The 16666-nt window shown below is 36.4% G+C and overlaps 1 protein-coding gene and 1 long non-coding RNA gene across 2 annotated transcripts; both read right to left on the bottom strand.

The window, feature by feature from the left end:
• Positions 1-3225: 3225 nt before the first annotated feature.
• On the bottom strand, positions 3226-7485 carry LOC132563049 (protein sidekick-1-like). The gene is made up of 7 exons (XM_060227811.1): positions 7378-7485; positions 5655-5813; positions 4881-5009; positions 4427-4581; positions 4112-4174; positions 3570-3636; positions 3226-3242 (listed from the first exon to the last, which is right to left on the bottom strand). The coding sequence occupies exons 2-7, from the start codon at positions 5773-5775 to the stop codon at positions 3226-3228; spliced, it is 552 nt and encodes a 183-aa protein (XP_060083794.1). The 5' UTR covers positions 5776-5813; positions 7378-7485.
• A 31-nt stretch (positions 7486-7516) lies between these two features.
• LOC132563051 (uncharacterized) lies at positions 7517-10776 on the bottom strand. Its single transcript, XR_009554786.1, has 3 exons — positions 10711-10776; positions 7805-8134; positions 7517-7647 (listed from the first exon to the last, which is right to left on the bottom strand). It is a non-coding gene; the product is annotated as an uncharacterized LOC132563051 (long non-coding RNA).
• Positions 10777-16666: the final 5890 nt, after the last annotated feature.

Consider the following 16666-nt stretch of genomic DNA (forward strand, 5'->3'; position numbering starts at 1 on the left):
CTGAACCTGGCTGAGTTGGTGTCGTAGCGTCCTCTGCCCTAAATCCCATCCCCGTTTCACTACTACGATATCTGTATAAATGATACAACGATGTAGAACTTACTTGTACGATCGGCCGGGCTGTACGTAGCCATTACAGTCGCCAGAACAATCGCCATCGTTCCCAACGGTGAAAGATACGGTCTGTGGAGTAGTCTCCCTTCGTCTTCTTCTACCAGTATTACCTGTAAGGTTGTATAGGACATACATATTTAGACAGTTACAGTCTGTAGAGTAGTCTCCCTTAGTCTTCTTCTACCAGTATTACCTGTAAGGTTATTTAGAACATACATATATAGACAGTTACAGTCTGTAGAGTAGTCTCCCTTCGTCTTCTTCTAACAGGATTACCTGTAAGGTTATTTAGAACATACATATATAGACAGTTACAGTCTGTAGAGTAGTCTCCCTTCGTCTTCTTCTACCAGTATTACCTGTGAGGTTATTTAGAACATACATATATAGACAGTTACAGTCTGTGGAGTAGTCTCCCTTAGTCTTCTTCTACCAGGATTACCTGTAAGGTTATTTAGAACATACATATATAGACAGTTACAGTCTGTGGAGTAGTCTCCCTTCGTCTTCTTCTACCAGTATTACCTGTAAGGTTGTATAGAACATACATATATAGACAGTTACAGTCTGTAGAGTAGTCTCCCTTCGTCTTCTCCTACCAGCATTACCTGTAAGGTTGTATAGAACATACATATATAGAATGTTTCAATCTGTGAAGTAGTCTCCCTTAGTCTTCTTTCACTAGTAATATCTGTAAGGTTTAATAGAACGTGCATACATAAACAGTTACAGTCTGTGGAGTAGTCTCCCTTAGTCTTCTACCAGTAATACATGTAATGTTATACAGAACATACATATATAGAAAATGAGAGTCTGTGGAGTAGTCTCCCTTCTATTGTATTTTATTAGTAATTACTGAAAGACTACATAGAAAACACATATACAGAAAGTTAAAATATGTGGAGTAGTGTCCCTTGATTTGAGGATATAAAATGATACATATACACTATATGTAAATGAAAGGCCAAGACTTTTCGATGTGGTCAGGGAGGACCTCATAATTTCGTTGGACGGGAGAGGTGGGGTCTAACATAACGAACAATAAATCCGTTTACTGATAACATTAAAATAAAGAATACGGCAGAATATTCTTCATCAGTCGCTCATCTCATCTTCTCCTACAACGAAACCAACATGGACAGTTTTCCGCTAAACTGTATGATAATCGTGGTGACTTCAATTTCCCTATTGTGAATGTTCCATTTCTCAATAGCAACACTACAACATTCTCAACCTATTGTTTCAACATGTCGCAGTTGATTCGACATGAAAATAGCATGAATTTTACTTAAGAAGTCCTCAACTCATGGACAGCTCGTAACACAGTGTTTCAAACGATGCAGCTTGATAGAAATTATGGGGAAGTTTTATGGTCACCATAGTGATGTCATGAAGAAGCATTCTATTTCTTTGTGTGATACGGAGATGACCGTGTTTGATGCCAGTTTGATTGTTGGTTCCATTGTTGTATGCCTTGTTCCCATTTGAGAACATGACATTACTTAGTTTTATTGATAAGATTTTGCATGACGAGTGTCGTCGATGAAGCAGAAGGCGTTTGCGCCTCCGATATTTCTGATCTTATTCACTTTTGACTTATTCAGGAATCTCAGTGTAAATACTGCTCTTGTTTGTGTTTTGCCATAGTTTAATACAAGTTGGATCATGATTCTTGTCACGTTGGTATTTTCTTGTTTTGTTTTTTAAATAAATATTTGACAGTTCCAACGGATTTTACAAAATACACACAAATGAATAACACTTTTCAATCCAAATTAAGATGAGATAAGCCAAATAATGAAGCAAACTACATCACACAGTCGTTTCGCTCTTCTAAGACTCCTCACTGATGCTAAAGAACCCACGACCCAGAGGTGGAGATCTAATGATAAAAAAACGTTCAGACGCATGAACCACTCAGCTGTCGCGACCCTTTGGCCTTCTAGGACTCGTCAGTGATGCTGAAGGGCAAACATTCGAAACATAGGGGACGACTGAGGGCTTCAAAATTGTTCGAAAGAAGTGTCAAAATCTAGATTGGGAGGTGTGCAAGCCTCATAGTTTAATGAACATCTAAAATTTCATATATCTATCTATTTCAAAAGAATAGCAAATACACCTCTATATACAAATAAACCGACGCTATCAGGTATACTTACTTTTTGGACAAGGATCCCAGGACCTGGACGCTACATATGGGGTGATGTTGTCTGCGTCTTTTACATTGCTCCAATGCTTATAACGGGTTTTCAGTTGACTTTCATAAGAAGTTTTAGTTCCACGGAAAGGTCTTAGAACTGAATAAAGGACAAAACATAAATAATACACATCGCCACAGTGAAACAGATATTCTCATGATTGAAAACAATGTTAGCAGCTGGTAGTGGGTCCCTTATCTTGATGCTTTGGACTATAAAGACAATTATTACCCTCGTTGATTTACTGTCACGGTCAAGGTCACATGGTTACACATTTTGGTACCACCAGAAAGTTCGTGTCAAATATGAAATCCCTTACGGTGCAATAGTGCAAAATGTAAGTATTTTTTTGGAAAGTTAATTCTTGTCACAAGGAACACACATGTCAAATATGAAAGCCTTGACTCTTACGGTGCAATAGTTATAGGCAAGGTTAAAGTTGACAACAGCTAAACAGACAACACAAACATAATATACACAGACCTTTCAATCCATAATTATAACCCTCAAGATGTTTTGGTTTTAATGAAAATGTGGTCAAACTCACAGTCTGAACACAGTTGGTTTACTGACTAGTGTTTTTATACATTATTAATGATCTAAAGCAGCCTATCATTTCTATGATTATTTCATTGGTTTATTTAGTACGGTTTACAAGGTAAAATCATACCAGTGTTAGTTTGAGATGATTCAGACACAATAACGTAATGAGCTGAGACGATTCCGTTTTTGGTGTTACACACGAGTTTGGTATCAAAATCCACCCGGAATTGCTTTTCTGGGTCGCTGACATCTGAAGATGACCCCAGTTTTATCATTGTCGCGCTCTCATTTGCCAGCAATGGAGCTACATAAGAAATTGAAAATTATAAGACACACATGTACGTGTCAGACGAGGTTAGCATCCATTCATTCATGTCACCAAATTTGCTAATAATAGAAAAAGAAGAAAAAAGCACATGGCGGTAAATTTTAGTAAAGAAAATATTATGGACAAACAAATATACACACTCCCCTTATTCGCAATGTATTCAAATCAGGAAAAATATTGAAATTGATACTGAAACAGTTTTCATTGTGTTGGTGAAAGAAAGGGAACTTTGAACGACGTCACAAAGAATTTATTCAGTTTTCACATATGCTTATATCATGTAGGCCATTTCTAAAACACATGTATTTCAGCAGTGTCGTATGTCAAAGTAACAAGAGTCAATCCTTTAATTTCAAATTTAATCAGAACAGCTCGACATGTCTTACCTCCTGCGGGTATAAAAAGCGTTGTCGAAGCGTTTTTACCAGGTCCCTTTATCGTCCTTGCCACGACCTGGAAAATATCAAAATCCCTGACACTTATTATCGCTATCAATTATATGATTCATAATGTATGACATTCAACATGACTTTTCCCCAAATTAACAGTTGTTTTGGTGTAACATGAATAGCTGAACATCATCGGCTCTATCTAAAATGTTTCTTACATCATCATCACGAGCGGATTTTTTATTTGACCAACGGAAGATTTTACAGCCGGACGAACAGACAGACAGATGTGCTGATTCCAGCATTACCCTTATCACTGACATGCTTAAGATACATAGTAGAATGCACAACATCAATTCTTCGGAACATAGCGACTGAATTTAACTGGCGACTACGTTTTGAACATCTTGAAAGCATTTGCGCACATTTCGACTTTTTCTAGATTTAATCAGTAGTATTCATGAATGGCAGAATTCACTAAATTTCCAGTGTTTATAAACAAACATTAATAAGTTTATATCACCAACCATAATACTTACTGTGAATGTATATGTCTTTTCTGGATCGACATCAAGGAACCAATGACACGATGAACTCGAATTCTAAATGGGAATAATTTCACTTTGTTATGTCAGTATACATCATTCCATTTCCTGATGTGTGTCATCCGTAAATAATCCAAAACAATAAGATTTTGTCAGAAAAATCTGTATCCATCATTTCACATAAAACACTGTTTTCATCAGAAGAGTATAAATGTGAAATACCTCATTCGAAAAAAACCCTTTTCTTATAATAATAAAAAGTTAATTAATATACGACCAGTATCAAACGGTGAAAACAGGTAGACCCACCTTAATCATCGTATAGTATCCCCAGGTAAGTATGTACCCGGTGATTATACCATTTAGTTCCATCATTACTGGTGGTTGACAGGTTACGTTGACTGTACGTGGCTTGATTACGTTTTCCTGAGCACTGACAGACAGACCTGTCACTTTTCCGGGTACTGTCGGTAAAATATATAGCATTATTGAACAATTACTGTTGTAGAATATACAGAGATTCTATAAAATGAATACAATGTTATCAAGTAAAGCGTAGTCGATATTCCAAATTATATATGGACGATATCGTTTTATTGCTTGTCTGTTGTTATTACTAAAGCGTTTGGAGACCCGGCAATAGAACTCAGCCGCGATCAGTTTAGTCAGAATGTAAACAATACATTTCATCTTTGTCATTGTTGTCATTTCAAATTTGCTCCGGAATAATGTCCAGTCAAAGTATGGCTTCGAGAGGATATACCTGATTGGTCAGTTGTGATGGACACTGGAGTACTATTGGTTGATCCGTTCACTGTGGAGGATAGCACGAAAATGGTGTAGTTCCAGTATTCCTTAAGGTGTTTTATGGTACATTCAGTTTTGTCGAAACCTGTAAAAGACCGAATACTACATTATACTATAGATTGATTAAACAAGTATTTATTTTTCAGAGGTTGTCAGGTAAGTTTTTAGTAAAGTTTCAAATGTAAGAAGGTGAAATGACGTTTTTCGTATTTTCGTGGAAACACTGTGTAAACAACAGACAATAAATCAGTATTAATTACAAATGGCATCATCGTGAATACTTAGTGATCAAGTCATTCCAGCATAGAAACAGCGGCAAAGTATCATTATCAAATTGTGCCGAAAATGATGTTATGGTGTCGTAAAATGATGAATGACGACATCATGACGTCACAATGGAACCAACATATATAAACCAATAAAACTGTAGGAAAGAAACACGTGTTTCCTGAAATATTCGCAAATACCTCAAACAAATTGTAATGAAAGGAATTTATACAACTCAAAACTCAGAGAAAAGGTATCATTTCAACTATAACATAGTTAAAAACTAATCGGTCAATGTAATGGAAATTTGATATCCTATACATGTGAGTAATACTAAAGAACTGAATTGTATTTTGTAATTTTCTCCGTTAATTGTTAGGATATATCACTTTTTGTCTCAACAGTTTTCACTATGAAGTAGAAGACCAATGTTCACACTGAGGTTTTTATTTTTCAAACATACCATGGGTTCCACAAGATGATATATTTCTGTTTGTTCGTACATCTATTGCCGTGGCCGTGTAACTGGTAGGTCCGGTTTTTAAATCTGGACTTGTCCACTTAACGCTAACACTGGTAGCCATCTTTGTAGGAACCGTGACATTACGTGGTGGATGTGGAACTGGAAGAAATATTAGACAGACTCTGTAATATCACAACTTACTAATATTTTGATAAATCAGTTGATGTTGATCTCATATAAACAATGACAGTTATGATAAGGATATAAGTTAAGGAGGCTTGTAGTCACAATCTAACAGAGCCAACCACTGTTGTCTATATTGTTCCATTGTTACGGATCTGTCATAGACAAGTTGTTTTGATATTAATGTTTGATATTATTGATATTTGACCACGTCATTGATATTCAAAGTTATGTTGATTATAAGAGGCCCAATGGATCTGCATCGACCGGTAATCAATGTTCACCACAAATACATTAACACATATACTAATGGCATTCACAATGGGCACATCCAATATGTTTAAACATATTTCCAAAACTTTTTACACTCAACTGCAAGCAGTGATAGTTATGACCTAGATTATAGACAAATGTTACTTCTCATTCTCCGGATTTTATCGGATTTTGACTTGGGAACATCTTTCCACCAAATATCCCGCTTTTGGTTTACCAGAAGGAGTCTATTAATAGTTTTTACAAATGTGATCCCTGTGATCTTAAATATCCATCCCAGGCATTTCATTTTGCCAAGTTTGTAAGGATTCATTCGGAAGACCTACCATTAAAGAATCGTGTCACCAGGTCTTTTGTTGATAAAAAAAAAATATTTAAATATTTTGATCTCTGTGACCTTGAATAAGGATCAAGGTCATTTCTTTTCGAAACTTTTGTTGGGCGTCGTAGTTCTTTAATTATATTTGAGGGAAAAAATCGAAGATTTCAATAATTCCTAATTCCACTGACAAGGTCGAGATCACGATATTTAACGTAAATTTTAGTGGTATAAAGTGTCCTATGTCGGGGAGAAAAGAAACGTTAATATTTACAACACAACTTTATGCTAAATATATTTTCTAGAGACAGATTATTCACGAGGAACTTCACACAATACCAACCTGAACACCAATGCCGTCTGTGACGTCACTCGTTCACTCTTCCGTATATCAATGACGTGTCAGTAACGTACATACCTCACACGGTGCATGATTTGCCTGTTCCGACACCTGAGCTACCCCATGCCCTCCCCTTAACCAAGCTGGCCAACCATTCCATACCGGAAGGTTTGTGTACCAGAATAATTGACAAATACTTGTCTACCCTTCGACATAAAACGGAATATCTGCAAGTAGCCAACTTATCCTCTGCAAATACCAATTCTCGTCAAAGTATCGCTGATAAACGAGAATCTTCAATAGGTTTCGTTACAGGAAATATTTGGTTTATACAATCTGGAAACATTGGCGAGTTGTGCAATTTAATAAACATTTCATTAAGCCTTGTCGGGAATAGGTAAACGACCAGTATGGAGTTTTGAATTGAGTGAAAATGACATACAAAGACAAACACATATTATTAGGAATGTTTAATGTATAGCATATGTAACAATGACTTTAGCAATTAGTGCATTAGATAAAACGTTAACATCTTTTAAACAGAGACAGAAAGTTTAAATGGATACTGTTTCAATATAATATACTATTTGATAACAGTATATACTTACTATCAGTTAATGTTGTGACGATTTGTTCATCGGTGTACTCCCCAGTACCAGCCACTGTCACAGCTGCTATCTGATATGTATAGTTCCTGTATGGCTTTAGGTCCTTCTTTAGGTATGACACTGATTTGTTTCTTGTGTTGATATCCATGTTGTTCCAGCGTATGACGTATTCCTGGATAATGCCATTAGGGGGACAAGGCGCGGACCACTCCAGAGTTACACTGTAAGCTGTGACCTTGGTGTGATGGAGGTTATTTATAGGACTCGGCTCTAGAATAATATGAATATAATAGCAGCTGTCATTTAATTATTTTTATAATGATTCTATTTGAATACTTATTAAATATAAACACCATTCCAGATAGACAGTTAAGTGATTAACAGCGATACTGATATTGTGATCAGTATTCCCTGTAATGATACTTACTGTCCTCGGCTGTCTGGCTTACTATAGGGTCGCTCAAGTCACCGGGTCCTTTTATGGTGTATGCCCTCACACTTATATTATAGTTCCAGTAGGGATAGAGATTGTCTAGAGAGCAGACAGTCGGACGATCACTAGAGGGCGTACACTTGGTATGGTTTGTTATGGTATTCTGACCTGACCTCAAACCATTGTTACAGACTCGTTCCTGGTACACGTACTGTATATCGTATTGCGTTATTGGACCAGTGCTTGGTTGTGGTTCGTTAAACGAAATTGTTATTGTAGATGATGTTGTATTGTAAGTTTTTAAATCTGTAATCTTGTGTGGTACTGAAAAACAAAAGTAATATATGTACACACACAAATACACGTGGATATATATATCATAACGAAGTAGTAATATTAGTCTGAAACAAAATATACTGACCAATCATCACCTGTACTTAGTTCACCATACTGACCAATCATCACCTGTACTTAGTTCACCATATTGACCAATCATCAACTGTACTTAGTTCACCATATTGACCAATCATCACCTGTACTTAGTTCACCATACTGACCAATCATCACCTGTACTTAGTTCACCATATTGACCAATCATCACCTGTACTTAGTTCACCATATTGACCAATCATCACCTGTACTTAGTTCACCATATTGACCAATCATCTCCTGTACTTAGTTCACCATGTTGACCAATCATCACCTGTACTTAGATCACCATATTGACCAATCATCACCTGTACTTAGTTCTTCATATTGACCAATCATCACCTGTACTTAGTTCACCATATTGACCAATCATCACCTGTACTTAGTTCACCATACTGACCAATCATCACCTGTACTTAGTTCACCATACTGACCAATCATCACCTGTACTTAGTTCACCATACTGACCAATCATCACCTGTACTTAATTCACCATACTGACCAATCATCACCTGTACTTAGTTCACCATATTGACCAATCATCACCTGTACTTAGTTCACCACACTGACCAATCATCACCTGTACTTAGTTCACCACATTGACCAATCATCACCTGTACTTAGTTCACCACACTGACCAATCATCACCTGTACTTAGTTCACCACACTGACCAATCATCACCTGTACTTAGTTCACCACACTGACCAATCATCACCTGTACTTAGTTCACCATACTGACCAATCATCACCTGTACTTAGTTCACCACACTGACCAATCATACTTAGTTCACCATACTGACCAATCATCACCTGTACTTAGTTCACCACACTGACCAATCATCACCTGTACTTAGTTCACCATACTGACCAATCATCACCTGTACTTAGTTCACCATATTGATCAATCATCACCTGTACTTAGTTCACCATACTGTCCAATCATCACCTGTACTTAGTTCTCCATATTGACCAATCATCACCTGTACTAAGTTGCCAATGTTGCCATTTGTAACAAACCGTACTGATAGTGAGGATAACCACTGTTACTATCAGTACTGATACTAAGGGAGACTACTGTTATTATCAGTACTTATACTAAGGGAAGCCAATGTTACTATCAGTACTGATACTAAGGGAGACCAATGTTACTATCAGTATTGATACTAAGGGAGACTATTGTTACTATCAGTACTGATACTAGTTAGACCAATGTTACTATAGAGCTGATACTAGGGAGACCATTGTTACTATCAGTACTGATACTAGGGAGACCATTGTTACTATCAGTACTGATACTAAGGGAGACCAATGTTACTATTAGTACTGATACTAAGAGAGACCAATGTTACTATCAGTATTGATACTAAGGGAGGCTATTGTTACTATCAGTACTGATACTAAGTGAGACCAATGTTACTTTCAGTATTGATACTAAGTGAGACCAATGTTACTATCAGTACAGATACTAAGGGGGACCAATGTTACTATCAGTACTGATACTAAGGGAGACCAATGTTACTATCAGTACTGATACTAAGGGAGACCAATGTTACTATCAGTACTGATACTAAGAGAGACCAATGTTACTTTCAGTATTGATACTAAGAGAGACCAATGTTACTATCAGTATTGATACTAAGGGAGGCTATTGTTACTATCAGTACTGATACTAAGGGGGACCAATGTTACTATCAGTACTGATACTAAGGGGGACCAATTAAGGGAGACCAATGTTACTATCAGTACTGATACTAAGGGAGAATATTGTTACTATCAGTAGTACTATCAGAACTGATTCTAAGGGAGACCAATGTTACTATCAGTACTGATACTAAGGGAGAATATTGTTACTATCAGTACTGATTCTAAGGGAGACCGGGGTAACTGTCAGAACTGATTCTAAGGGAGACCGGGGTTTTTATCAGTACTGATTCTAAGGGAGACCGGGGTTACTATCAGAACTGATATTAAGGGAGACCAATGTTACTATCAGTACTGGTACTAAGGGAGAATATTGTTACTATCAGTACTGATTCTAAGGGAGACCGGGGTTACTATCAGAACTGATTCTAAGGGAGACCAATGTTACTATCAGTACTGATACTAAGGGAGAATATTGTTACTATCAGTACTGATTCTAAGGGAGACCGGGGTTACTATCAGAACTGATTCTAAGGGAGACTGATTCTAAGGGAGACCGGGGTTACTATCAGTACTGATTCTAAGGGAGACCGGGGTTACTATCAGAACTGATTCTAAGGGAGACCGGGGTTACTATCAGAACTGATTCTAAGGGAGACCCGGGTTACTATCAGAACTGATTCTAAGGGAGACCGGGGTTACTATCAGTACTGATTCTAAGGGAGACCGGGGTTACTATCAGAACTGATTCTAAGGGAGACCGGGGTTACTATCAGTACTGATTCTATTGATGGACCAATATTTCCACTATTACTGGTTGTGTACGTACTGTCTTGACTGGTGTTGGTGCTATTAGATGATTCCGTCCCTTTACCGACAGATGTGTAGGCGTACACTGTGAACGTGTAATTGGTATAGGCACTCAGTCCAGTGATAGTCTCATTAAAATCCTTCTGGTCTCTGGTGAAGGTACCATTCTTGGTAATTTTACAAGACGACTTCATAAAAGTAAAAAGGAAAAGTCAGACAACATATGTAGCTGTAGATAGTTGTTATATAACAGTATATACATGTAATGTCTTGTAATCTGGTAACGGTAGATCAATTATCTATCGGTAAGTCAAATTAGCATCTATTGTTTCGATAAGTAAAAATATTCGTTGTTTCAGTAAATAAAATTATCATCCTTTGTGTTGGTAAGTAAAAATATCACGAGATGTTTCGATAAGTAAAAATATCACCCAATGTTTCGATAAGTAAAAATATCACCCAATGTTTCGATAAGTAAAAATATCACCCAATGTTTCGATAAGTAAAAATATCACCCAATGTTTCGATAAGTAAAAATGTCACCCAATGTTTCGATAAGTAAAAATGTCATCCATTGTTTCGGTAAGTAAATTATCATCTATTGTTTCGGTAAGTAATATTACCAACAATTGTTATTTCATTGCAGATTAGATCTTTTAATGTTGTTTTTGTAAAGTTGTAGTTAATAGTGTAATGTTCCTTACTGTCATTGCTATTCTGCCGGCAGTCAACAGGAGTTGTATAAGTTGTACACATGTTCCATTAGGATAGGTGACGTGTACACTGTATTGTGTGATGTCACCATTCGGGTTTATAGGTTTGTTCCAGGTCAGTCTAACAGCTGTAGAGGACAACGTTAAGGCGACTAAATCTCCAACTGGACCAGGAGCTACAACAGTGGATACAATAAGACGTTGTCTTCATCATTAAATCGACGTCATGTTTCAATCTGTTAGATAACAAAAGCACAAGTTTTGAAAATAAATTCTGAAAGTTTTTGTGACTATCAAACGTCAAATGGATTAACGTTAAAATATCAAGTTCTGAAATAGACAGATGTGTTCAGAAGGATCAACTGAGGATCAAAGACAGAAACTCATTTTAATAGGTAATATGTGTTTTTTTAAAACAATTTGGTCCGGCATTCCTACATATACATTCATTACGTCTTTCAAACAGCTATATGACAATCTGTCTCTGTTGGCTGTAGTACAGAGAGTCTGACTCTGTGGTTTGGGTACAATAATCTGTCTCTGTTGGGTGGGTACAGACAATATGTATCTGTTGCTTGGGGTACAGACAATCTGTCCTTGCTAATCGGAGTACAGACAATCTGTCATTGCTGGTCGGAGTACAGACAATCTGTCCTTGCTGGTCGGAGTACAGACAATTTGTCCTTTCTACTCGGAGTAAAGACAATCTGTCCTTGCTGGTCGGAGTACAGACAATCTGTCTGTTGTTTTGGTACAGACAATCCGTCTCTGTTTTGGGTACAGACAATCTGTCTCTGTTGGTTTGGGTACAATAATCTGTCTCTGTTGGGTGGGTACAGACAATCTGTCATTGCTGGTCGGAGTGCAGACAATCTGTCCTTTCTGGTCGGAGTACAGACAATCTGTCCTTGCTGGTCGGAGTACAGACAATTTGTCCTTTCTACTCGGAGTACAGACAATTTGTCCTTTCTACTCGGAGTACAGACAATCTGTCCTTGCTGGTCGGAGTACAGACAATCTGTCCTTTCTAGTCGGAGTACAGACAATCTGTCTGTTGTTTTGGTACAGAAATCCGTCTCTGTTGGCTGGGGTACAGACAATATGTCTCTATTTGTTGGAGTACAGATAATCTGTCTGTAATGGTTGGAGTACAGAGACAATCTGTCTCTGTTTAATGACATGGGAAATAAAACTAATTTATTGCCAAGTTTCTGATTTAAGTGTTACTTTTTTCTTATTAAACGAGCTTAGTTTGAAATGTCTAAATACCAACCTATATCGTAAAATATTAAACATATTGTAAGAGTAAACAGTAACTTTTATAATTGTTTGAGTACCCCATATCAACTACTCGTGGCTTTAAGAATTGTCCATTTAAGTACAGTGCTAAGCCCCGCCTTCTTTACGAAGTAAAACTGTTAATCAGAACAGGGGATCCATTGACCTATCGCCGAGAACTCATTATCAGCGGGACATATTCATAAAAACAACATTTTGCAGGAAAAACCTTAAAGTGAAGTAAGGGAAAAACACGTACCACTAACCTGTAAAATGTGTCTAGTCAAGGATCCTACTGACATGTAAAATATGTCTGGTCAAGGATCCCACTAACATGTAAAATATGTCTGGTCAAGGATCCCACTAACATGTAAAATATGTCTGGTCAAGGATCCCACTAACATGTAAAATATGTCTGGTCAAGGATCCCACTAACCTGTATAATATGTCTGGTCAAGGATCCCACTAACATGTAAAATATGTCTGGTCAAGGATCCCACTAACCTGTATAATATGTCTGGTCAATGATCCCACTAACATGTAAAATATGTCTGGTCAAGGATCCCACTAACCTGTATAATATGTCTGGTCAAGGATCCCACTAACATGTAAAATATGTCTGGTCAAGGATCCCACTAACATGTAAATTATGTCTGGTCAAGGATCCCACTGACATGTAAAATATGTCTGGTCAAGGATCCCACTAACATGTAAAATATGTCTGGTCAAGGATCCCACTAACCTGTATAATATGTCTGGTCAAGGATCCCACTAACATGTAAAATATGTCTGGTCAAGGATCCCACTTACCTGTATAATATGTCTGGTCAAGGATCCCACTAACATGTAAAATATGTCTGGTCAAGGATCCCACTTACCTGTATAATATGTTTGGTCAAGGATCCCACTTACATGTAAAATATGTCTGGTCAAGGATCCCACTAACATGTGAAATATGTTTGGTAAAGGATCCCACTAACCTGTACTGGTCCAGGATTTTACTAACCAACACAGTGTGTTTGGTCAAACGTTTCAATAACATGTACAAGTTGTCCGTTTCTCTAACACTTACCATGTGTATGGTCAAGCATTTCTTTGACACAAGCAAAGTGTCTCATCAGAGGTTTTACGAACACATACTATGTATCTGGTCGAGGGTCCCGCTAACACTTGTGAAGTATGTGATACAATATTTCATTAACATGTGCAATATGTCCGTTCAAGCGTTTCTAAAATGTTTAATTGAAACAACTTCATATTTGTGTATACTTTCAGTATCCCGTTTACAGTCATTATCCGAGATTAATTCTGAAAATATTTCTGTGGAGATGTTAATCTAAGAGTTATTCTAGTTAACCTAGATAGTAACCAATGGATTATATAATGTGCTTCAACAAACACAGAAAATTTATATACAACAATATCGACACAGAGACAAGGAGGAGGGCATGTAACACACAACCGCATGTAAAGTGTCACCAGAACTTAATGAAGGTTAACGTAGATGGAACAGTCCTTAAGTTGGGATTTTGGACCTACCGTTAATGATGTGTCACAGAAAGTCGAGACAAGTGTAGGATTCATTCATTAGTTGGTATTCACTGATTTTAGGTACATGGTTATGTTTCCATCATAAGGGTGCTCACAACTCACAGCCGGGCTTTACTTACCTGTTTCGTTTGTACGGAGACCACGGAACAATGCAGCAGAACTGTTAAGTTTATGGAAGACGGCGATGACGGTGACGTCACAGGTGGTATCATGATCGAGGCCGTCTATCTTTACGATGTGATTGGTTACCTGTCAAGGAGTTCGTGTTATGTACGAGGTAGCGATGTATCTATCCACGTGTCCTTCGGAGGTTAGAGTGACATTTATTGAGTTACTAGTGGTGGAGTGTCCACTCATTGTAGGAACAGCCGGTACTGTAATGTAAAAATACTAATCAAAGATCTCAAATTCACCAAATTTTGAATCAAGTTCAACTTAAATCAATACACATTAAAACGTAATCCTAATCTATTCTGGTAGTTCTGTCATATTAATCTAGTTAATTGATTGATGTACACACATAATTCTGGTAGTTCTGTCGTAGTTATCTAGTTTATTGATTGGCGTACAAACATAATTCTGGTAGTTCTGTCATAGTAATCTAGTGAGTTAATTCTGGTAGTTCTGTCATAGTAATCTAGTTAATTGATTGATGTACACACATAATTCTGGTAGTTCTGTCATAGTAATCTAGTTAATTGATTGATGTACACACATAATTCTGGTAGTTCTGTCATATTAATCTAGTTAATTGATTGATGTACATACATAATTCTGGTAGTTCTGTCATATTAATCTAGTTAATTGATTGATGTACACACATAATTCTGGTAGTTCTGTCATAGTAATCTAGTTAATTGATTGATGTACACACATAATTCTGGTAGTTCTGTCATAGTAATCTAGTTAATTGAATGACGTACACACATAATTCTGGTAGTTCTGTCATAGTTATCATATGTAATCTAGTTCTGTCATAAATGATTGATGTACATAATTCTGGTAGTTCTGTCATATTCTGATGTACACACATAATTCTGGTAGTTCTGTCATAGTAATCTAGTTAAAATGATTGGCGTACACACATAATTCTGGTAGTTCTGTCATAGTAATCTAGTTAATTGATTGGCGTACATACATAATTCTGGTAGTTCTGTCATAGTTAATTGATTGATGTACATACATAATTCTGGTAGTCTAAATGATTGATGTACATACATAATTCTGGTAGTTCTGTCATAGTAATCTAGTTAAAATGATTGGCGTACACACATAATTCTGGTAGTTCTGTCATAGTAATCTAGTTAAATGATCGATGTACATACATAATTCTGGTAAATTACATAATTCTGGTAAATTATGTCATAGTAATCTAGTTAAATGATCGATGTACATACATAATTCTGGTAAATTATGTCATAGTAATCTAGTTAAAATGATTGATGTACATACATAATTCTGGTAGTTCTGTCATAGTAATCTAGTTAAAATGATTGATGTACATACATAATTCTGGTAGTTCTGTCATAGTAATCTAGTTAAATGATCGATGTACATACATAATTCTGGTAAGTACATACATAATTTCTGTCATAGTAATCTAGTTAAAATAGTTACATAAAATGTAATCTAGTTAAAATGATGTACATACATAATTCTGGTAAATTCTGTCATAGTAATCTAGTTAAAATGATTGATGTACATACATAATTCTGGTAAGTTCTGTCATAGTAATCTAGTTAAATGATCGATGTACATACATAACATAATTCTGGTAGTTCTGTCATAGTAATCTAGTTAAATGATCGATGTACATACATAATTCTGGTAAATTATGTCATAGTAATCTAGTTAAAATGATTGGCGTACACACATAATTCTGGTAGTTCTGTCATAGTAATCTAGTTAAAATGATTGGCGTACACACATAATTCTGGTAGTTCTGTCATAGTAATCTAGTTAAATGATCGATGTACATACATAATTCTGGTAGTTCTGTAATCATAGTACACACATAATTCTAGTTCAAATCTAGTTTATTGATTGCACATACATAATTCTGGTAGTTCTGTCATAGTAATCTAGTTAATTGATTAACGTACACACATAATTCTGGTAGTTCTGTCATAGTAATCTAGTTAATTGATTGACGTACATACATAATTCTGGTAGTTCTGTGATAGTAATCTAGTTAAAATGATTGGCGTACACACATAATTCTGGTAGTTCTGCCATAGTAATCTAGTTTATTGATTGATGTACATACATAATTCTGGTAGTTCTGTCATAGTAATCTAGTTAATTGATTGACGTACATACATAATTCTGGTAGTTCTGTCATAGTAATCTAGTTAAAATGATTGGCGTACACACATAATTCTGGTAGTTCTGTCATAGTAATCTAGTTAAAAGATCGATGTACATACATAATTC

The sequence above is a fragment of the Ylistrum balloti genome, unplaced genomic scaffold (genome assembly GCF_031769215.1).
Source record: "Ylistrum balloti isolate Yb309-2 unplaced genomic scaffold, AGI_CSIRO_Ybal_v1 Utg371568, whole genome shotgun sequence".
Taxonomy (NCBI): domain Eukaryota; kingdom Metazoa; phylum Mollusca; class Bivalvia; order Pectinida; family Pectinidae; genus Ylistrum; species Ylistrum balloti.

What these genes read in the sequence shown, in the direction of transcription:
- LOC132563049 (XM_060227811.1), bottom strand. Translation starts at nt 5,775, where the DNA reads ATGGCTACCAGTGTTAGCGTTAAGTGGACAAGTCCAGATTTAAAAACC. An exon ending in CATCACAACTGACCAATCAG is followed by an intron (nt 4,582 to 4,880) that starts GTATATCCTCTC and finishes TTTTACCGACAG; the next exon opens with TACCCGGAAAAGTGACAGGT. An exon ending in AAAAGACATATACATTCACA is followed by an intron (nt 3,637 to 4,111) that starts GTAAGTATTATG and finishes GATATTTTCCAG; the next exon opens with GTCGTGGCAAGGACGATAAA.